Source organism: Rhinoderma darwinii, chromosome 1, assembly GCF_050947455.1.
Source record: "Rhinoderma darwinii isolate aRhiDar2 chromosome 1, aRhiDar2.hap1, whole genome shotgun sequence".
NCBI classification, from domain to species: domain Eukaryota; kingdom Metazoa; phylum Chordata; class Amphibia; order Anura; family Rhinodermatidae; genus Rhinoderma; species Rhinoderma darwinii.
Window position 1 is genome coordinate 613,276,425 of NC_134687.1, and position 23,306 is coordinate 613,299,730.

General features: G+C 40.2%; 1 protein-coding gene across 3 annotated transcripts in view; it reads right to left on the bottom strand.

Annotated features, from left to right (window-relative positions):
- Positions 1 to 23,306, bottom strand: part of DCC (DCC netrin 1 receptor) — a 735,384-nt gene that overhangs the window by 14,630 nt on the left and 697,448 nt on the right. For 2 of the 3 annotated variants that reach the window (XM_075841459.1, XM_075841442.1), the window contains 4 exons: positions 20,510 to 20,736; positions 19,814 to 19,930; positions 15,782 to 15,937; positions 7,725 to 7,937 (listed from right to left, as the gene is read on the bottom strand). In XM_075841459.1, coding sequence (XP_075697574.1) covers positions 7,725 to 7,937; positions 15,782 to 15,937; positions 19,814 to 19,930; positions 20,510 to 20,736 — 713 coding nt within the window. The remainder of the gene's footprint in view (positions 1 to 7,724; positions 7,938 to 15,781; positions 15,938 to 19,813; positions 19,931 to 20,509; positions 20,737 to 23,306) is intronic. The other variant, XM_075841451.1, reaches the window with a different exon arrangement.

The window sequence follows — 23,306 nt, forward strand, 5'->3', positions numbered from 1 at the left end:
TGATATTTCAAAGTCTAAACGAATCCCATTAAATTCTTTTCATTTCTTTGCTTCAACGCCTACTGAGCACTTTAACATTACCACATACGGGAGATACATAAAGTATTCTTTCCTCGTACAAACTTTTCAATGTTCAAAACTAATGAAGCTCCTTCATCCTTAGCCGGAGTTAACTATGATCAACAATTCCCAGCAGATTTCTTAAGTGGGAATATACTTTTTGAAGATGCAAGAAAAGGAAGCAACAGACACTTCTTAGTTATGTCTTATCAGTTATATAACATTCAATAACATTAGCATTGGAGTCTCCTTGGGGAGTATCCAACTTTTCCAGTAAATATAAGTCACAACATATCAAGATTTGGTAATTAAGTAAAAGAATTTGAAGGGTGACTTGACATTACTGACATATATTTGAGAGTAAACCTCTGATCACACTGAATGGATCCTCTAGAAAATAGAAGCCATAGTGGATTTGACAGATACACTTTGACACATTTTACGGATGGATCCAATTGACCAGGGCTGGCCTTAGGGGTGTAAGTCCGACCCGCCGTTGACTTTTAACAGGTCAAGGTTTTTGGTTTTGTACTGGGTACAATAGTATAGCAGATTACTGTATGGTTTTCTGTTTTTAGGGTTAACCTAATCCTGATAGATTGGAACCATCATACCAGGCATCCATAGAGCATTGCATATCTACATGGAGCTTGTATGTCATCTACATGTAAGATTCATAAACTAATAGTGTGTATACATTTTACAATACAATACTTAAAAAGTAATTTAAAGGGGTTGTCTCAGGAAGACAACTTCTTTTCATATACCCGACTAGGGCTTATAAACATCGTAAGTTGGGTCCCAAACACGGGATCCCCCTCTATGAGCTAGAGCAAAGAGCAGCTCAGTAATAACAACTCCAACTCATCGTACCCAGCCCATCAATGTAATAAATAATCGGTCATTCATTTAAATGGCTGGAATGTAATACTGCATTTCACCTGCAGTGGCCACTGTGCTGATTGTCGTGCTGGCTTCTATTTACAAAGGGCCGGTCTTCATAAGCCAAACCTTTTACCCTATGGGTTTAGACTGGCTCTTTTGTTGATGTCCGTACCTCCGCATGCCAAACATAAAAAAATCATTGATTTTCATGGGGGATTTGTTGAGTCTGTGAGGCCCCTCCAATGAATGCTTTCAGTGAGCTTGACACTCCATTGACCATGCGAATCACCTAAAGTCAATACAAGTTTTGGGGGTCTAAGAATCCATACCATAGGGGTTTAGGTATTTACTAAGTGCTGGGACACCTTCATTTAACCATTAACGTAATTTTTTTATGTATCTAAATGATGTCAGTAGACATTGATATTAAATAAATTCTGTAAAGGACCAAAATACAGATTTTTCTATTCCCTAGCTCATCATTGGTTTAACAGAAAAGATATAGCTATTTATTTGACAATCACCCTCGAGATCACAACACCAATACTATCACAATTTATTAGTAGGGAACGTGACCTTCCACAGGACTGATTTATCGAACTCCTTGTTTATGTTGACTGCATCTTGCTCTTGTGTCCCCAGTTGATTTACATTCTCATCAGTTCTGCACATAATTTTTTTTCATATAGACTTTGCCTACCATAAACATTAAGTAAACCCTACAACTGAGCTTTCAACATTACACACTATATACATCAAGTCCCTTTCCCGAAGGTCAGAAGTAAGACTAAACTACATGTATTTAATGTATTTTTCATGTTCTTCGAGACTGAAAACGTTGTCTTAGTGATAGACGGGCACAGATAGCCAAGAGATTTCCAGATCGTGCATAATTGCTCAAAATTCCATAAATGGTTTTTTTGTCTGCATCATTTAGAACATAAGAAATCCATCATCCTACAATATACAAAATTTAAAAAAAATAACTGCCCCTATAGCTTCAACTTGAAGGAGACCTATCGGACCCTTAGACTGAACCTAAAAAAGACCTACTGAATGAAATGCCCTGTAGTGTAAATTACACATGTGAACACGATTTTCAAGTTATTTATGCTAAGATTTTATTGCTTTAAGTTACATGTCAAACGCTTAAAGGGGTTGTCCGGGCACGGGGAGGTTTTTCATACTGATGACCTATCCACAGGATAGATCATCAGTATATGATCGGTGGCGGTTTGACACCCAGACCCCGCACCGATCAGCTGTTCCGGCTGCCTCCGGGCACCAGATGTTATGCAGTGGCCGGTGTCGGAAGCAGAAAGCTCCATACACTGCATAGCAGCCGTGCTGCAGTACAGCAACTCAGCCCCTATTCACTTGATTGGGAGCAGAGCAGCAGGACAGCAGCACGGCCGCTATACTGTGCCCGGAGCCTTCTGCTTCAGGCATGGACATCCGATGCCCGGAGGCAGCCAAAACAGCTAATCGGTGCAGTGTGTTTTTGTCAGACCCCCACCGATCATATACTGATTACCTATCCTGTGGATAGGCCATTAGTATGAAAAACCATCCCGTGCCTTGACAACCTGCAATACTGAGGGATTTTGATGATGCCTCCCTCTGGTTTCTGTTTGGTGCAGTGTTGACATGGAGACCTTGAATGGATACAAATCACCAAAACGATAATAGTAACTACTACCCATATGGCTTGAGTGGTAGTTTTGATATTGGTAGCTTTTCTGGTAGTGATGTAGGATACCAATGTGGCCCATTATTGTGTCGGAGTATGAGCCCACCGGAGGATCATCTGGTACTTTGGTGGGCTAGTTTGACCCTATTGAACACTGGCTAGACAGGACCTCTTTGAAGTATATCATGCCCGAGATCCAGACTCTATTATTTACAATTTCTCTTGTTTCTGCACCTTTAATCCCTAGTCTTGCTTGTTTTATATCCCAAATCAACAGGATATTCGTGTAGTCTTCTCTTATTTCTCAGCATTGAAGTTATTAAAAATAATATTTTCACATTTTTTTTATTTTCTTCATAATGGTCTTAAAGGATACTTTCATGGGAACACACATTCTTTAGATTAGGACATCTATACAATCCCATATAAAACTAAAGTAATAGGTATAATAAAATGTAAATTGTGGTCCAAAAAGGTCGTCCCTACTTAACTGCCTATATAGTAGTAATAGGACTTGTTGGAATTAGGACTACCATCATGTAAAATATCAGATAGGTGGCAGAATTACAAACACCAGTACAGCACAGCCACAGATTACTTTGGCGATAGGTGTTCCTTTTAACTATTATAAATACAGATATAGCAGAGTTGAATTGTTTATGCATTGTGATAACACACCAAGGTAAGATAATGCAGTAGGTTTACCTGCAGTCCTATGTAAAACCACAGCTAACACATTGTAAAATCACGTGGTGTGCCAAATAACAAACTCAGCACTCCTACATCTGCACCTATTCAATTTTAAATAGATCAGATATGTATTAAGATCTATCAAACCTGAGGACTATTTCACTTTCATTTCCTTTCACTTGCCTACAGTGATTTGAGGAATTCACTTCCCAGTAATAACTCTATAGAAAACATTAAAGAAAACCTCTCTGAAAATGTTAATGTAAAATAATATACAATCTGAGCCAGATCAAATTCTTCCATAGACATAAACTTCTCTTAAACCTGGTTTGCTTGAAATGCAGATGATTATTTTAGTAGCTTAAGGGAATTTTCACTTGTAAAGGAAAAGTATGGAATTTATGTCAGATCTATAATGCAGTCAGCTTAACACTCCATCAAACATTTTCAATTTACTTGAAAGCGGACTGAACCAAATCACTTATATAGCTGTGTTTATGATTATTATAGAGAAATGACAGGACGCAACGCAGCGCAGCCAAGGAATCGAGCATCTTATCTGAGGATTAGGCATAAGAAGAACATGCTGTTTTTACATGCAGAAAACCTGACTGAAGAACGTCTATAAAATATTTATGAAACCAAAAGGAAATGAAATGATTTCCAGTGAATATAATATAATGTAAAAAAAAAAAGAAAAGTTAAACCTAAACGACTTTGACATTTTATGATAGAGAACAAAAACATCTTAGAAGCTCCTCATTTATCTGGCAAGATGGTGCAGGACGATTAATGATTGTCCGGGGGTGAACAAGTAACAACTGCTCCGGGTGATATTTTGGGCCAACAACAGGGATCGTCACTTCCATTTCCCTCATGTGGGCAGAACAGCCTTGTTGGAGACCAGTGTCAGACAGGGGTTTCTTTGGTATACCAAAGGAGATAATTTTGGGAGCCCACCTTTCATCTATACAGAACATGTACTTTCATGTAATTTTATCATAATCTTTATTGTTATCATTGTACACAAAGGAAATATCATCAAAAAGATCTAAAAGGTTATTTGTGAATCATCCCATAAGAAATAGACCCTAGTGGCAAGTGTTTGCTCTAAAGACATCCACCTCCAAAGAGCCTCTGGTACTCTGGTGGGCCAGTCTGACGCTGTTGGAGAAAGCATAGACTAGGAACTTTTTGTAGGTGGATTATGTTCCCAGATTCCCACTCTGTAAATTACCATGAAATAGCCTGGAATTTACAATCTATCTCGTTCCTGAAGATTTTCCGCCTTGTCTTTCATGTTTTATCAGTGGCAGATCATCATTAGGGCAGTTCGGGCAGCCGCCCAGGGCCCAAGGCTCCCAGGGGGCCCATGGCCGCCCAAACCCCCTCATGCCCGGTGGCGACGCTAGCACCGGAGGGAGCCCCAGTGCCAGGACCGCACCTGTCATGAGGCGAGGTGAGCTTCTGTCCTACTTAGCAGCCATGGTCTGTGCTGAAACTCCCCCTCCAGTCCCCCTTCCCTGCTCTACACACCTCTCCTCCTGCTGCTAGCAGTCGGGACATGGGGGAGGGGAGACTGTCGGCGGGCTCTGTGTCGGGCTGTGAGCAGGAGAAACGCTGTGTGAAGACTCCCACCACATCAACCTGCTGAACGCCCTTCACAAATATCCTACATAAAAGGTAAGTGCATGTGTGTTTACAATGTGTACTTTATTTGTGTATAATGTGCATACTCCTGCCTGTGTGTTTACAATGTGTACTTTATACGTGTATAATGTGCATACTCATGTGTGTTTACAATGTGTACTTTATATGTGTATAATGTGCATATTCACGTGTATCTGTGATGTGTACATGTGTATGTATGTATGGATATAGTGTGTGTGTGTTTGTGTGTGTGTGCGTGTGTGTGTGTGTATATAGTGTGTGTGTATGTATGTATATATATATACATACATACATACATACATATGTATACAGTAGTGTATGTATGTATGTATGTATGTATGTATGTATGTGTATATATATATATATATATATATATATATATTTCTGCAGCAATTCTGCAGAAACTAGCAGAAATTCCGCTGCAGAAAAAAAAGCACCATTTCCTGCATTTTTGCAGCAGAAAATGGTGCGTATATTGATACGTTTTTCTCACTGCTGGGAGATGGTGACATCTCCTCTGAAAAAACGGAGCAATTCTGTCCACTTTCCGCAGCAGGAATTTACATGCTGCAGTACAAGAAATACGCACCGCAGGACAAAATGTCTGGTCGGAAATTTTTCTGCAGCGTCTGGATGAGATTTGGTAAATCTCACTCACTTTGCCACTACTGTATTCTGCAGTAATACAGTAGCAGCAGCAGCAGAGTAGATTAGATGTGAACAATTCTCATCCAAACGCTGCGTAAATGATAAGTGGGGAAAAAAAGCTCAGAAATTGACCTGCGGTGAGGTTTTTTATTCCGCAGCATGTCAATTGTATTTGCGTAAACGCTGCTCATTTGTTTCAGGTTTTCCCCATTTAATTCAATGGGGAGGTAAAACCTGCAACAAATAACAGATGTTATGTAAAAATGCAATTTAGAAAAAATAAAAATCTTATACTTGCCCAGAATTCTGTTTCTTGGTCCCGGCCGGCCTCCTGGGATGATGTTTCACCCCATGTGACCGCTGTAGCCAATCACAGACTGCAGCAGTCATATTGGATAAAATGACATCCCAGGGCTGCAGTGTAGCGACGCTGTGTAGCACTATATACAAGGGGGGGAGCGCTGTGTGGCACTATATATAAGGAAGGGAGCACTGTGTGGCGCTATATACAAGGGGGAGTGCTGTGTGGCTCTATCTATAGGGGGCTATGTGTGATGCTATCTATAGGGGGCTGTGTGGCTCTATCTATAGCGGGCTGTGTGGCTCTATATATAGGGGCTGTGTGATGTTCTATCTATAGGGGGCTGTGTGATGCTATCTATAGGGGCTGTGTGACGCTCTCTACAGGGGGTTGTGTGTGTGGCGCTCTCTACAGGGGGTTGTGTGTGTGGCGCTCTCTACAGGGGGTAGTGTGTGTGACGCTATCTACAGGGGGTTGTGTGTGTGGCGCTATCTACAGGTGTGTGTGTGTGGCGCTATCTACAGGGGTGTGTTTGTGGCACTATCTACAGGGGGTGTGTGTGTGGCGCTGTCTACATGGGGGGTTGGCGCTATCTACAGGGGGAACTGTGTATGTGGTGCTTTACTTTACAGTGTGTGACACAATTATATTCAGGGGCGCAGTGCATGGTGATATTATATTTAAGGGCTGCAGAAATGGGTCATGGCCAGGAGAAGTCGTCATGAGCTCAGGACCGGATGGAGAAGAATACTAGCATCTGAGATGTCGTCACCTGTGAGTCACTGGATTTGTAGAGAATCTGTCCCCTCCCCTGACATGTTTATTATAGGAAATCCTTGTATTCCACATAACGTCTTTGTGCAGTCCAGGACTGATAGAAAAATTGGTGTTACCAATCCCCTTGTCAGGAGGATGTGTCCCTGCACAGTGTGATACTGTCAGTATGTAGGGACACAGCCCTGTGAAAGGGGAATCGTAACACCCATTTGTTAATGCTTGTGCAAAAAGGTAGTGTTAGCAATAGTTACGGCGCGGCATGGTGGCGGTGGAGAAGGGGGGCTGAAGTTTGGGTAACAACCCAGGGCCCATGGTCTTTTTAATCCGCCACTGTGTTTTATACCCTAAAACTGCAGGATTTTTGTGTAATCTTCTCTGTTTCCTGTGATTTGGATCTTAAACAAGTCTGTGTAACCTGGAGAAGCAGTCTTTTATAAAGCAGATAGACATTTCTGTAACCATTGTAGCACATTTAGTTACATGTAATGTCCCGATTGCCACCCAGACAGTGAAAGTGAAGTGAAATGACCTAAAAACACTTCTAAACATGGATTTGGCAAAGGTATGCAATACTGTTAAACTATGTCTAAATTCTTATGACAGCTGAGTAAACATGGGTCTATGCAGTATGAAATATTGGTATTGTCCTAGTAACAATCGCTCGTCTCCACGTATTGCTCCATGTGAAAGGAGCAAACGAGCGCTGATCTACGAGCTATCTCGTTGATCGGCGTTCGTTTAAACGGCCCATGTCGGGCCGTGTAAGAGGACACTAACGTTTAAAAGAAGAGACCCTAATATCAATCTAATGCAGATTATCTTAAAGGGCTTCATTCACAAATTGCAAATTTTTTTTTTACGGGAATTCAATAAATGTAATAATATCCGACCCGGACTAAATATTGAAGGAAGCTACAAAACAACAAACCAACATACAAAATAAAGCATAAAAACTCTAACAAGACAACGATATAGTCAATGAACAAAGACATCTAACATTACCTGCTTGAGATAAAAGTGAGGTATAGGGAACTTTAGGTTCCATCGCAGTCATTGGTGGTGGTAACAACGGGTTGGCAAAGCTACGCAGGGGATGTGTCGGCCGGACGCAAGCAGTAGGGATTGTTCGGCTGGGGGCATCCTCGTTACTGGGGTGTTCTGGCTGCGTGTGTGATATCATGGATGACTGTTGGGGCTGTTGAGTATCAGTCACTGCTAAATGGGAAATATATCAATTATTAAATTGTAATATAATAATATTAACAACAATAATAATAACAACAATATATAACATAGCATAAAAATGATGAATTAGAAGGGCACACATTCATTTTGGTTTACTGCTTGTACAGCATAAGTGAAATTTTAAAACACGTTGCAGAATATGCTGGGACTTGTATGGAGGAAGAGGGACAATTTCGCTATCTCTTTAAGTACTCTTAACCCCAGTTCATTTTCCCCAGTTCTTTAGAAACTGTGTAGGGTTCAGCACTGCCGATCCTGGGGCAGATACGGAACCAAAATGGAGCGTAATAGGTTTGAGTGATACGCTAGATATCACTACTTGGGCCAGAAATAGTTAAGGACTACTCTCCTCCCCCTATGTGGACCCCACAGTACTAAAATTGCCTTTTCATGATAAATCACTAGATAAATAAATAATAAATAACTAGTGCCATAAAAATATCTTGACCATTTTATTATTGAGATTATTAATAATACTAAGATCAATAATAAGATCATAAATACATTTTACTGGCTGTACCGGATTATCATTATTACCGATTTCTTTTTCTTTTATTTTTTTAGACTTTTACTCTAATATCACAAGTAAATATTTAATCTTCAGTTATTCTCTCCGGTCCAGTCGTTGAAGTCTGTTCAGCCATTTCTCAGTTATGGCTTTTTTGGGAAAGCTGGATGACAATCAATATGTCCGCCAGTTCCTCGACTACTTAAGGGGCAGTTGTACAGTAATTCTGCTCCTATATGGATATTTGCCAGTTGGTATTCTGAATAGCTTGGTTGACAACCCACGTGGAAGAGTAATGATAACTTGCTTATCAATCAGCTCTTACAAAAACAAATATACTGTAGCTAAAAAATGAAAGAAGAGGACTTATAATAATAATAATAATAATAATAATAATAATAATAATATAAATAATAATAATAATAATAATAATAATAATAATAATATAAATAATAATAATAATAATAATAATAATAATATAAATAATAATAAATATAGAAATAATGATAATAATAATAATATAAATAAAAATAATAATAATAAAATGAATAAAAATACAAATAATAATAACAATAATATAAATAATAATAATATAAATAATAATAAAAATAATATTAATATTATAAATAATAATAATAGAAATATTAACTATAATCCAAATAATAATGTCCTTTTTAAGTTGGCTTCAAGGTCACAGCTTTAGGGGGTGCAGAGGTAGAAGTTACTCCCAGGGTCTGGTGCCTGAAGTGACCCACAAGCCCCTATACCATATAATAAGATGCCGGTATTATAAATGGTAAATGGGGGCTCTGTACAGGGCCATTTCGTACATTTCGTTAATTTTATGTCTTACATGTGAAAATCCTTAATTACTTACACCTTAATTTAACTATTAGAAATGAGCCATTAAAATAAAAAAGTTTTCCCGATTGCCCCCTCCCCCAAGTTCTTTAACTTGAATCGACCCTGCTGGTTTCCGAGTAATTATTTAAATACATAAAAGTAATAGGTGTAAAATGATAGACAAAGCAATTTCTAAATGGAAATGTGAGAACGCTGCTCAAATTACTCATAACAGGGCAGCGACTTCACTGTGGAATGATAAAGAAAATACATAAAATAATGTTTCACAGCCCCAGAGATAATCCATCATTTTGAAAATTGTACTGCAGCTCTCACCATAAAGAATTTCATTGTCCCAATGACAATTGATTCTGTTTTATACCAGTAATATATATATATATATGCGCTCATACCTAATAATAAAAACGTGGTCTGTTAAACAAGCTTTTTTTTTTTTTTGTGCAGATTTTTTGGGGACTAATTATAATAGTTCATCATCGTAGCTCTTGTGTTGTAGGTGATATTAAGAAGTTATGTTAAAGAGGCTCTGTCACCAGATTTTGCAACCCCTATCTGCTATTGCAGCAGATAGGCGCTGCAATGTAGATTACAGTAACGTTTTTATTTTTAAAAAACGAGCATTTTTGGCCAAGTTATGACCATTTTTGTAGTTATGCAAATGAGGCTTGCAAAAGTCCAAGTGGGTGTGTTTAAAAGTAAAAGTCCAAGTGGGCGTGTATTATGTGCGTACATCGGGGCGTTTTTAATACTTTTACTAGCTGGGCGCTGTGAAGAGAAGTAACATCCACTTCTCTTCAGAACGCCCAGCTTGTGACAGTGCAGATCTGTGACGTCACTCACAGGTCCTGCATCGTGACGGCCACATCGGCAGCAGAGGCTACAGTTGATTCTGCAGCAGCATCAGCGTTTGCAGGTAAGATCGACTTACCTGCAAACGCTGATGCTGCTGCAGAATCAACTGTAGCCTCTGGTGCCGATGTGGCCGTCACGATGCAGGACCTGTGAGTGACGTCACAGATCTGCACTGTCACAAGCTGGGCGTTCTGAAGAGAAGAGGATGTTACTTCTCATCAGAGCGCCCAGCTAGTGAAAGTATTAAAAACGCCCCGATGTACGCACATAATACACGCCCACTTGGACTTTTACTTTTAAACACACCCACTTGGACTTTTGCAAGCCTCATTTGCATAACTACAAAAATGGTCATAACTTGGCCAAAAATGCTCGTTTTTTAAAAATAAAAACGTTACTGTAATCTACATTGCAGCGCCTATCTGCTGCAATAGCAGATAGGGGTTGCAAAATCTGGTGACAGAGCCTCTTTAAGCTTAATGCAGCTAATTCTTGTATTTTTACCTATATATAGATTGAGATTATAGCATTTAAAGTCTATAGCCCTTCACTACCAATCCTACATCTTAGCATACTCTGCACTTTTTTTTATAATTTCATTTCCTAAGTAAAAACAAGCCTGTGCAGCATAGGGAGGCAGACTAGTGCACTGTAAAACTTCTTAAGACTACTTCAGTACATGTAGGTACATATAATGATATTGTAGTCGTCAACAAGGCTCGCATCTGCACCAGGCAAACCAAACGCTAGGGCCATATTAGCTCGGGGACTCATGGCCACCTGGACAAATATACTTATATATATCAAGCCAAGATTGGAGTAGGTAGAGATCCACTTCATACCCTGTATGTCCACATACACCTGGAGTCAGCTTCGGTCATGAAGACAGGAAATCATGTGATTTTTTTGGTAATCTTAAAGAAGCACTAGGGCAATTTTTTTCCAAGCTCAGTTGCATCCATGTATTTTTAACGCTTTCATTATGCAGCTGTGTCATGTGTTCGCAGTCTGACACCAATATAGACCATGGAGGTCACTCTTACCTGTGTAGGTGACTTCCTGTGAGCTACAGGATTACATCATCACCTATCAAATCCCTCCTGGCAGCTCTGAGAACTTCCTCTCCCCACCCAGCTCCACCCTTCTTTTTCTATATGTCGTTGCCCCCTCCCCCTACACCCAGTGCATAGAGTGCTGCTGAAGAAATTATTTCTGCCCTATCAAAGGGAGCAGGAGTGAAGTGATATAATAGGTGAGTCTATACAATGATTAGCTGCACAGTTATAAAACTCCACTAACTCACACTGACTGTCTATACTCTCTGTGAGTGATGTACAGAGAGTCCAGAGCTGACAGAAAAATATATCACTAGCAGGAGATAGGGAGAGCAGTGCAAAGCTGCATCACATAGGATACACTGAGACTTTGCAGTGTGAGGACAGATGTTCTAAGTCACAGATCTATCATATGCTGCAGTTAGATAGAACTCAGAGCAGAGCAAAGAGCAAGTGCAATGTGATGAGACTCCGACTATTCTGCCACTGCAAAGCGAAAAACATTAGGGGAACCATATCAGAGGAGAAGGAACCAAAATGGCAGACAACCCATAAATGGCCCATCAACTACAACAAGCAGGTATACACAAGAGTCTCTACTGTGATTTTTAAAGGGGTTGTCCAGCTTCTGACAACTGATGACCTATCCACCGGATAGGTCATCAGTATGTCATCGGTGCGGGTCCGACATCTGGACCTCGCACCGATAAGCTGCTCCAGTGAACTGCGGGCACCGGATGTTGTGGTGCATAATGCTATGGACGGAGCCCGGAAGCAGTTGGCTCCAACCATTGCATAGCGGCCGTGCTGCAGAACTGTAGGTACACTCCTATTCACTTGAATAGGAGCAGAGCTGCAGTACTGCAGCTTGGCCGCTATTACGTCGCCGGAGCTAACTGCTTCCGGCATGTATGTCCGGTGCACGGAGGCACTGGTGCAGCTTATCTGTGCGTGGCCCGGGTATCGGACCCCCACAGATCATGTACTGATGACCTATCCGGTGGATAGGTCATCAGTTGTCAGAACCTGGAAAACCCCTTTAATAATAGTATATGCTGCACTATACAGGCAAAAAAATAATAATTGCTGGAGTGCTTCTTCAATTCACTATGGAATATACGAGAGTAGAGGGAGATGCAAGATGAGAAAGAAACAGGTTATTTAAAGGAATTTAACAATAATTTTGTCTGTTCATATTGTTTGGTCTATTTGGAATGCCAAGTTCAGAAAGATCTAAATTGTTACAACAGGGGTATAGCTATAGAGGTGCAGACTGCTGAGAAAGCACTTGCACCCGGGCGCTGGCGCTTGAGACGGCCCAATGACCCCAATGAAACATAATTAGACACTAGTCTTATAAATGTTATTTAGTAGGTGGGAGGCAGGCCCTGTTACAGATTTTGTATTGGGGCACACATGGTCCAAGTTTTGCCTCTGGGTGCCATAGAGTAGCAAAGCTAAATAAGGTAGACAGCATATTTTCTTGAGATCAGTTGGTTTCTCTGCATCAGCATGGTATCACGCAATATGGCCAAATGGCAGGAAAAAAATGCAGAGTACTTCAGGCTGTTCAACCCATGAAAATGTGGGGCAATGCAACCAAAGTCAACAAGTTAGATGCATCCAAAAGAAAACCAGATTGTTTTCCTCAGTGGTAGCGCCGAACCGCTTTGAGACTTTACTACTCTCCCAAATTATATAATTTTGAGGGTGTTTTCAGTTCTTTATTTATATTTTGTATAATTTTGACGTTTTTAAATTAATGTTTTTATGTCTGGTCTATCTTGGATTTATCTCTAGAATTGGTAAAAATAAAAATGCGCGGTACATTTATATTTTCATATATATGTTAAATTATCTCCCATCTGCCCTGTAGTTCCTATCATGCTGTCTATTACCAAAGCCTTGAGAGTCTTACAAGAGCACTTGAAAGACGTCGGAGCTCCACACTGACAAAATAACAAAAGTAATTTGTGACAGCGGCACAAAACTTTAGAACAGCAGAACACAATTTTTTTTGTCATACAATATTTTCTCTTGTTGAGCTTTGTTGTCTTTCAGGTGTGTGTCGTAACAACCACCACTATCAAAACAAACTCGGCTTGGCTTTTAAAGAGCAATTTGCTTGCTGTAAAAATGTTATATAGTTTGCGGAGATGTTTATTTCCAAGAATGGTGAGTATTTTACAATCAACTTTGAAGTATTTTTCTTTTGAGGTTATAATGTGTCATAAGAGAAGCCATAAAAGGCATCACTTGTATCTTCTCCTGACTACTCATGCCTTTGATGCGAACACAGAATCGGGTACACAGCCTATTAAAAAGTCTGAACATTTTCTCTTCCGAAGTCAGCCGCCTCAGCTAGCTAAAATAATGGTTAATGTTCCTTTATAGAAACATACAAAAACATTGTTAATAAAATAAGGACATATGGCCAATAGAAGAAGAGCCTGGACTTGCTATGGGAACTTTAGAGAGGGGTGGTCCAACACAAGAACTACACTACCATACTTCTACATTGGAAGTTCTTTTCCTATCTGGGGATTGCAATCTAGGCAATCACGAGAGAGTGGTAATGTCCCGAGGGCCATACTGCCCTTTTCCTGTACTAGGGATTTAAAAAGGACGTGGAATACAAGTGCTGGGGCTCAGGATGTGCAGATATCGAGGCCTACACCTTTACCACCAAGAGGAACTGAACATTAATAGCAGTTAAATGCTACAGTATATAGCACTTGTGGGCAACAGTAATCTGTCACCTTCTGGACCTTAGGTGATCTTATGGGCAAACAAAAGTGAAATCTTTTGTTAATATAAAGTTCTTTAACTGAAATTGAGCAAAAATATTTCCCAGACATGTGACAAAATCACCTGAAGTTACTGTACTTGCTGCAAAACACTTAACATTTTCAGGTAGTGGCATAGTCATAGAGGGTGAAGTCACACATGGGTCCTGTTGTGGCCCAAAAGCCACAAAAGAGGACACAGTACTCTAATAGGCATGTTGGGAACAGTGGTCCTCGTATATATTTTGCACAGGGCTCAGGAACATCAAGATATGCTTTTGGTCAGAATGTGGAAACTTTTCTTTTCTTAGCTACAATACACACACCTCCCAAGATACCCCCTTATTTTGGAGGGAAGTCTCTACTTTTGACTTAAAGCAAACCGTCCTTTTTTGCTCTTTAAAGGAAAAATATCTTCTATAAAAAAAAATTATAATTAAAACCATATAGTTACAGATATTCTTATTTTCTAACCTGTTTTTATTTTTTGATTGTAGATTTTTTTAAATTCTATTTACTGTACATGATTATGGGGCAACCACCTTGCCTGAGCTGCTGTTAACAGCATTTCGAGATGTGCTTTACAGCAGCCACATGGACCATTGGAAACAATAGTTTCCATTCTGCCTGTGATGATACTGAGATAACTGATGAGAAGTGATCTCTACAAAACAGGAAGGATCAGTCTATTATGAATGGTGGATCCTGTGTTATCTATATATAGGTGTTACCTGTCATTGTAATCCTGTCTGTGATGATAATGAACTGTCTGCTGAGAAGTGATCGCTACAGAACAGGAAGGGTCAGTCTATTATGAATGGTGGATCCTGTGTTATCAATATATAGGTGTTACCTGTCATTGTAATCCTGCCTGTGATGATAATGCACTGTCTGTTGAGAAGTGATCTCTACAGAACAGGAAGTGTTAGTCTATTATGAATAATGAATCCTGTGTTATCCATATTTTGGTGTTACCTGTCAGTATAATCCTGCCTGTGATGATAATGACTGCTGAGAAGTGATCTCTACAGAACAGGAAGGATCAGTCTATTATGAATAATCAATCCTGTGTTATCCATATTTTGGTGTTACCTGTCAGTATAATCCTGCCTGTGATGATAATGACTGCTGAGAAGTGATCTCTACAGAACAGGAAGGATCAGTCTATTATGAATGGTGGTTCCTGTGTTGTTTATATATAGAGATGTAAATATGCATTACGGACATCAAACATTTTTATATTTATATTTTGTTGTTGTAATGTGTAAATAAAACTATTCAAGACCATAGAAATAAATAAAAAAGGCGATTATTCAAACTTGGAACCATAAATGTCCCACACTGACCATCCAATGTTGTGAGGTATGAATTACACATGATCAAACATTTCACACTGAAATTTTTTTAACCTTAAAAAGGTTTTTCACATTTTAGCATAACTTTCTAATCAAGGAGGGTCCAACTACTGGAACCCCCACCAATCAAGAAAATTAAGGGCCACAGCACTGGTTTAACACTGCATCCACTCACTATTTTTCCCTGCACTGTGGCACTCTTGGCCATCAACTGTGCATGGAACTGCATCATGACTGCGAAGAACTGCAGCATGGAGCGCCACTGTGCAGGTAAAACTTTAGAGGGGGCGGAGTGCTAATCTTTCATTCTCAGGATTAATGGAGTTCCTGGCAGTAGGATCACTTTATGAGAAGGGAAATCCTTTTAAACAAAGCCTTTTTTCTTTATCCTTACCTCGACTAGGTCCGAATCCCCGATCCACTGTTAGAGTAGGAAAAGGAACAGGACGTAGCGTAAACTGCGGATGGGGATATACACAGGTCGGTGATGGAAGTATTCCTGGATACTGTGCGCTTTCTAACGTGGGCACTGGTATGGCACTGACAACAGCTGTAATAATAAGAAGAAATCATTCTGTAGCATAACATAACACTTAATACAAGCTCTGAGTCACATAAACACTCACGTAGAGTTTTACAAGAGTATCTAAGCCGGGTGCTTAAGAAATATTAGTGTCAATTGAATATGATCCAGCTTTCCGAGCTAATGCAATGAATCCTCACACATCGCTGCCTGCATGGCAGATATGATTTCAATAAAGTACAAATCCTACAGGCTATAATTTATAAATATTGGAAATAAATTAATAAAATATTACTTTATATCTTTTTTTTTTAGTTCATTATTTGGTAACCGGATCTGATTGAAAATCTATAGAAAATACCGTAGGTTGTTGACAATTGAATTGTAATATGACACTAATGTTAAGAGTTTGGGAGTCGCAATGTTCAAACAAATCATGTTGAGTTTTTACAACTCCAAAGTCCTATATCACAGAAGCAATTTACTGTGCGCTGTCACGTTTTATATGCAGCGAACGAATGTCTTAACATTGGGAAAAAAGAGATAAACAAAACAGATTTGGCCTCCGCCTGCCACTATATTTTCATGTGATATTTCTCGCATTGTCTCCTACTATGCTCTTGCTGAAATGTATTACTAGAGGAAAAGGGAGAAAATTGAATTATCCAAAGTTATTGTCACCAACGTGTCAACATGAAAACAATTTTCTCTTAACACTCGGTATTATTAGTCTTTTCAATGACAAGGTTTTGAGACATTAGGTTTGTTTTTAGGATATTGAATGACGTTATATAATCGTTGAAATATTGCATCAATATTGATATATAGTGTGTCAGGCTAGGGCTCCACGGGGTTGTCCCCCAGATCACAGTAATAGTGTGACATTGCCACAGTTCACACACAACTTTAGTGTTTTCCCATGGGGAGAATAAGTTGTGCAATAATTGCAAAAACGCCAACATGCGCAAATGTTGCTGTGGAGCCCTTGACTGTAAACTGGTAGTTAAAAGAATAGAGAACTTCCCATCTTCTGATGTATGTGAAAAAATAAATCATTCCCAATTATAGACTTGAAAAAGTGTAATACACTTCAGAGACTACAGGAGGCGCTGTTCTGTGTATTCTAGAACTTCATTAAGCGGGTTGTCCACACACAGACAACTTATGACATATCCACAGGGTAGGACATCAGTATATGATCGTGGGGGTCCGACGCGCGGACCTCACTCCGATCAGCTACACCGGCTGCCTTTTGGAACCGGATGTCCCTGTTGGAAGCAGATGGCTCCGGTCACGGAATAGCAGCCAATGCAGCTCTGCTCCTATTATAGTGAATAGGAGCAGAGTTGCTGTTCTGCAGCACAGCTGCTATGCAGTAGTCAGAGCCACCTGCTTCCGGCTCCAAATACTGCATGCACTGCATAACATCTGGAGCCTGGTGGCAGCCGGAGCAGTTGGTCAGACCACCTCCATATACTGATGACCTATCCTGTGGATAGGTCATCAGTTGGCTGTGCGTGGACAAACCCTTTAACCTGACAAAGACATCAACCTCAAAAATATCTTTTAGAGATGTATAAAGATAGCCATGTTGGTGCTTTGGGAACTGTGTCACCCCAGTGTCTGGAATGAAGAAGTCCTAGCACTAGGCCATGATCGAAATCTTCAGTTTTTGAATACAAAAGTCTTCTAAATGAATGACAAAGCTCTGTGCATGAGATTCAAGAGATCTGGAATTCTTTATCAAACACCAAAAAGGGTCCACTTGTTTACCTAGCATGGTGATCCCTTCCAGAAATTGATGAGGTCCCAACCCATAAGACCTCCCCATCGTTTTCTTCTAATATGTCTAAAAGACATGTCAAAAGATTTTTTTTAAAAGTGGGACCTTCCCCAATGCCTGGAAGAAGTGGCCAATGAGATTTGGTAATAATTATAATGCATCAGTTTTCCGTAACTTGGAATCTTTAACTATGAAAATCATTGGTTCTTTTGATACAGGCTATGGTAATCTCTGAAGGACTAATGGCTTACCTAGTGTCAAGAGGATCCAGAGAGGAGAAATCTCTGATCTCCAACCTCCACTCATGTTGCTGATGCTTTAGAAATCAGTGGTTCCTATGAATGCAACATCCTTGCAAAAGGATGTGACTTTGGGAAAGTACCGATTTCTGGATAGAAAAAAGTTTTTGGAGAAACCTACACTATTGGAAAGTACTGGATGTCCTTGCGGAGATCCAGCTGGTGTAGGGAATCTTACATGCAATGCTCTCTGGGAAATGTATGCAAATAATTTCTCCTGCTTTAGAAAGAAAACTGTCTCACTGCACTGTAAGTGATTGTCCGACCCTTTAAATAGTCTTGGGGTGGGTATCTCTGATATCCCTAATCATATTTCAAGGCTCTCTAAGGGGTTTGACTGTGAATTGCAGGGTAACTGCCTATAAGTGACACTAGAGAGACAGTTTTTTTCCTACAAGAGTAGAACTCATTTACATTGAGGAACCTTGTGAGATATCAGATTATGATATGGAGGCTTTGTGTATGGGCACATGAGATTAGTGTTGCAGGATCTTTAGCCAACTTGACAACATATTAGCAATTTGAGAAGGATGGAATTTTTTTACCTTTGAAAATATTTGCTAATATTTATTATTCGCTTTTTTCAAAAATAACTTTATGCTTCAAAAATCATTGAACATTTCATTTTACATGTTACATATTTCTTTAAATTAGCGAATGGAAGATTTGTCTCTATTGTCCTCGGCATGAACTTATAAAAAAAATTGATTTCCGCACTCTCAGAAGGCCAGGGAATCCATATCCTGCTTTACTTGACCCCATTAGTTGCCTTTTACCATTACATCATAGCAAAGTCCAACAAAGAAATATTACAGCCTTTAATGATGCCAAAAAATGTCAAAAGGAGTTTACAAAGAGAAGAAATTGAAGTTTGTAAACAATTCAGCACAGTCTTTGATGTTTCTTTAGACCTATAAACATTCGTAATTCCATCACTTGTATATAAAGTATCTCCATATTTAAAGTCCTATGCAAAATAAAAGGGGTTCCCCGCTTTGGACAATCACTGTTAGTTAGAAGGGTCCCTTGACAATAAGCAGATCACAAAATGTCCCCCTGCTAGGACCCCCAGCAATCAAGTGTAATCTGTGGGCAAACCTGGCAGCCAATGTTCAATTTCCCTGCAGCGCCACCACAGGTGAAATTAATCATTACACATTCCCCATTAATATCAATGGGTTGTCTGTAATGCAGGACAGGACAGAGAGAGATGCTCTTAATAACCGCTCTACACTCTGACCAAGATATAAGGATACTGAACAGAGGACCCCTCTCTATTAACTCAGAGCTTCCTAGTAGAGGGCTGAGTATTAAAAAGGGGTTTCTAAACTGGACAACCCTTTTAACTATTACATACCAATGGAGAACCAGTCCAAACTAAAACTAGAGATGAGAGAGACTCTTTATGATATTTTAATAGCTTGTGATTTGTCAGCTGAAAATCTCAGAAACAGATATAAGAATTTGTTAGCCACCGTGTCTTAGGTTGGCATTGCAAGGCCATATGGATGGCCACTATAGTCAATAGCCATCCATCCGGAAAAAGTAGAGCTGATTCAACAGAAGACAATGTGACACAACCTGTTCCTAGTGCCGCTTTGTTCTGGCAATCGGTTTTGGTCAAAGTGGTTAGATCCCCTCTGATTGGACATTGGTGTCATATACATTGTAGACAACTCCTTTAAAGTAAGATGTTTGATTTGTGATGAAAATCCTGTTAATCTCATTTTCTCATGTAATAAACATATAAAGTTGTAAATCATGAAATACAAGTCTAGTAGATTATTCACTTAACACAAAGAGAAAATCTTAGGCACTTACGAGGATTATTAGACTGTGAATCCATTGGTATCATGAGTTTGGCGCGCGTGGCCCTGCGTGCAGCTAAAGAGCGTTCCAGCGTCGAAATGTTACTTCCAGCCTCATCTGTGTCCGGTCCTAGAGAGCAGATCACTGACTTAACAGTAGGATACTCAATAATATTACAAGATGCTACTACTTTACATTTTACAATGACACATACTAGAAAGTCCACAATTCCAAAATTCTGTGCTGAATAATTCCTTAATATATCTTTATAGTGGTTGGTACTCCATTTTTCTGATACAGAGCTCCAAATCTCCTGCTAATGAAACAAAATGATAACACTAGAGGGAGCTTACTGCATACTCTTTGTACATTGAACTCAATAAAAAGGCAGCACACATTAAACTCTAAAGCTCCCCCTAGTGGTAGCTGCAGACAGGCAAAATGTTATCATTGCTCTATATTTGAAAAACTGAGCTCCAGCCCTTATTGAGATATATTATGAAATTAATCAGCACCAAATTTTGTACCTACATTTTGTTAAAATATGAACTTTTAATCTGTCTATCATCTATCAATCTATCTATCTATCTATCTATCTATCTATCTATCTATCTATCTATCTATCTATCTATCTATCTATCTATCTATCTATCTATCTATCTATCTATCTATCTATCTATCTATCCTCTATTCAAATAGTCAGATTACCTGAATGAGATGCGCTTTTGCTGCCTAACTGTGACTCTGATTGGCTGTGGCTGACAGGGGTGATATCTTGACAGCTCTGCCTAGGAGATTCCCTTCCTTGAGATTCAGATCCCACCGGCTTTTCAATGTTCTTCATTTCCATCTCCTCATGGTGGATCCAAAGATCTGGTGGCCTCAGATCCTTTTGACTTCCTTTCCTTTTACTGATACTGTGTGTGGCACGTTTTCTAATAAAACAAAAACAATACATAACATTTAACAGACTAAAAAAGAACTATAGTAAAAATGCACTTTAAGTAAAAGCATAAGATGGACAGCAGGAAGCCCCTATTCTGAAGGAAAGACAAAAGCCTTTCAGTGTGGGTACCTGGTGTCATACCACTTTAGCACCAGCTTCTTACCGATCGATAGCCTAACTTTTAACAATGAATCAAATGCCAGTTCTAAACATTTAAACGCTAGGACGTGCTGTACTAGGGCAGAGCTGCACTTCATACTTTCCAGGCCCAGCATGAATTGAAAAGACTTTCACTATTTTACAATGGGAAATGATACAGTGAGGTCAATATTGTTAGGAACTTTTGCATATTTAATGTATCCACTATAGGATGTAGTTGTAGATAAGACCAATTGGATCTTTATGATATCTGCACTATATTGCCGAAAGTATTGGGACACCTCTTTATCATTGAATTCAGAGGTATCATTCAGTCCCATTCCCACTGGTGTAGAAAAACCAACACTAGCCGTGCAGTCGTCTTTATAAACATGTGATAGAATGGGTCGTTGTAAAGAGATCACTGAAGTCCAGCGTGGTCCTGTATAGGACACCACCGTTGTAACAAGTAAGTTCATGACATTTCTTCCCTCCTAGATATTCCGCCATTAACTGTGAGTGGTATTATTGTAAAGTGGAAGGAACCGCAGCAACTCAACTACGAAGTGGAGATCACGTTATGTTACAAAGCGGGGGCGCCGAGTTCTGAGGCGTATAGTGCATAAAAGTCGCCAACGCTCTGCTGACCCAATAATTGCAGAGTCCAAACCGTCTCTGGTATTAACATCCACACAAACACTGTGCCCCAGGAGTTTCATGGCATGGGAGCCGAGCCGCCGCATGTCAGGCTTACATCGCCAAGCACAATTCCAAGCGTCGGATGGAGTGGTGCAGTGGCGTAACTATAGGGGTCGCTGCGGTCACAATTGCGACCAGGCCCCGAAGCCAGGGGGCATGCGGGCCCCCGCACGACATCAATGAAAAGTTACTATAGTAACTGGGGCCTATGTAATAAACTATACGGGCCCCTATTACTATAATAACTGACAGTACTTACCCTTCCACTTTCTGGAGCACATCGGAGGTTCTGATGACACAGCGATGTGCGCAGCGCATAACGCCATGACGCTATGCACTGCGCACAGCATCCTGACACTTGATGGAGTGAGGACCTGCAGCTGAAGAGGAGGGCAATATTAATATTACTGTCTTGCTGAAGCTGATGGGTACGAGCGCTACTTCCCCTTCATTCCGGTCACTTTCTCACACTGAATCGCTGACACGGACGTGTCAGCGATTCACAGTGTGAGCAAGTGAGGGAAATGAAGGAGAAGCAGCACTCATACGAGCTCTGCACCCCCTTCAAAACAGCTGATTGGCAGTGGTCCCGGGAGTCGGACGCCGACCCATCAGCTATTTCTGGCCTATCCTGAAGATAAGCCATCATTGTTTAGGGACTGGGCAACCTTAAAAGCCTACCGTGTGTTAGGCTTAGATACAGGGTCCCAGGTTATACTGCATAAGATTACTGTCTGCTGGATCCTGTATCTAAGCCTACTTTAGGCTTAGATACAGGATCCAACCAACAGTATCACACGGACCCTGTATCTAAGGCCCTGTTCACATCACTGCTGCCCTTCCGTTGAGGGGTGCCGTCGGATTAACCCCTCAACGGAAAGTCAACCGGAAATCTTAGCTTCCGTTTGCATCACCATTGAGCTCAATGGTGATGCAAACTTTGCTAATGGTTTCCGTTTGTCACCGTTGTGAACGGGTTCCGTTGTTTTGGCGGAATCAATAGCGCAGTTGACAATGCATAACATAGGAACCCTGCCACAGCGGTGACAAACGGAAATCTTTAGCATTGTTTCCGTCACCATTGAGATCAATGGTGAGGGAAACGGAAGCGTAGGTTTCAGTTTGCCTTTCTGTTGAGGGGTTAACCCGACGGAACTCCTCAACGGAAGGAGAGCTGTGATGTGAACAGGCCCTTACTAATATTTTTTTTGTGTGTTTTTTTACAGGTTCGGTCATTTGACTACGTCGGATTCGAGGACTACTTCGATGGCAGCTTTTTTTATTCTCAATAAAATGGTTAATGAGCGGTGTGTTTTTTTTTATTTTAATAAATCTATTTTTTCTGTATTTGTATTTTTTTTAAACGTTATCGCTACCACCTTACTAATGGCCGCTGACTAACTGACAGTGTCCATTACTAAGGCGGGGCTTAATGTTAGCCGGTGAAAATGCTAACATTAAACCCCATTATTTCACCAGTACCCACCGCCACCAGGGGTGCCAGTAAGAGCCGGGTACGATCCGGTACCCAACCATTTGTAGTGATGGTCGGGCACTGGAGCAGCCGCAGGCTGGTATTATTAGGCTGGGAAAGGCCAAAAACAGTGGCCTTTCCCACCCTGCTAATGCTAGGCTGCTGCTGCTGTGTTATATCTGGCTGGTTATGAAAAATGGGGGGGGCCCCACGTCATTTTTTTTATAAATAATTGGACAGCACGATGT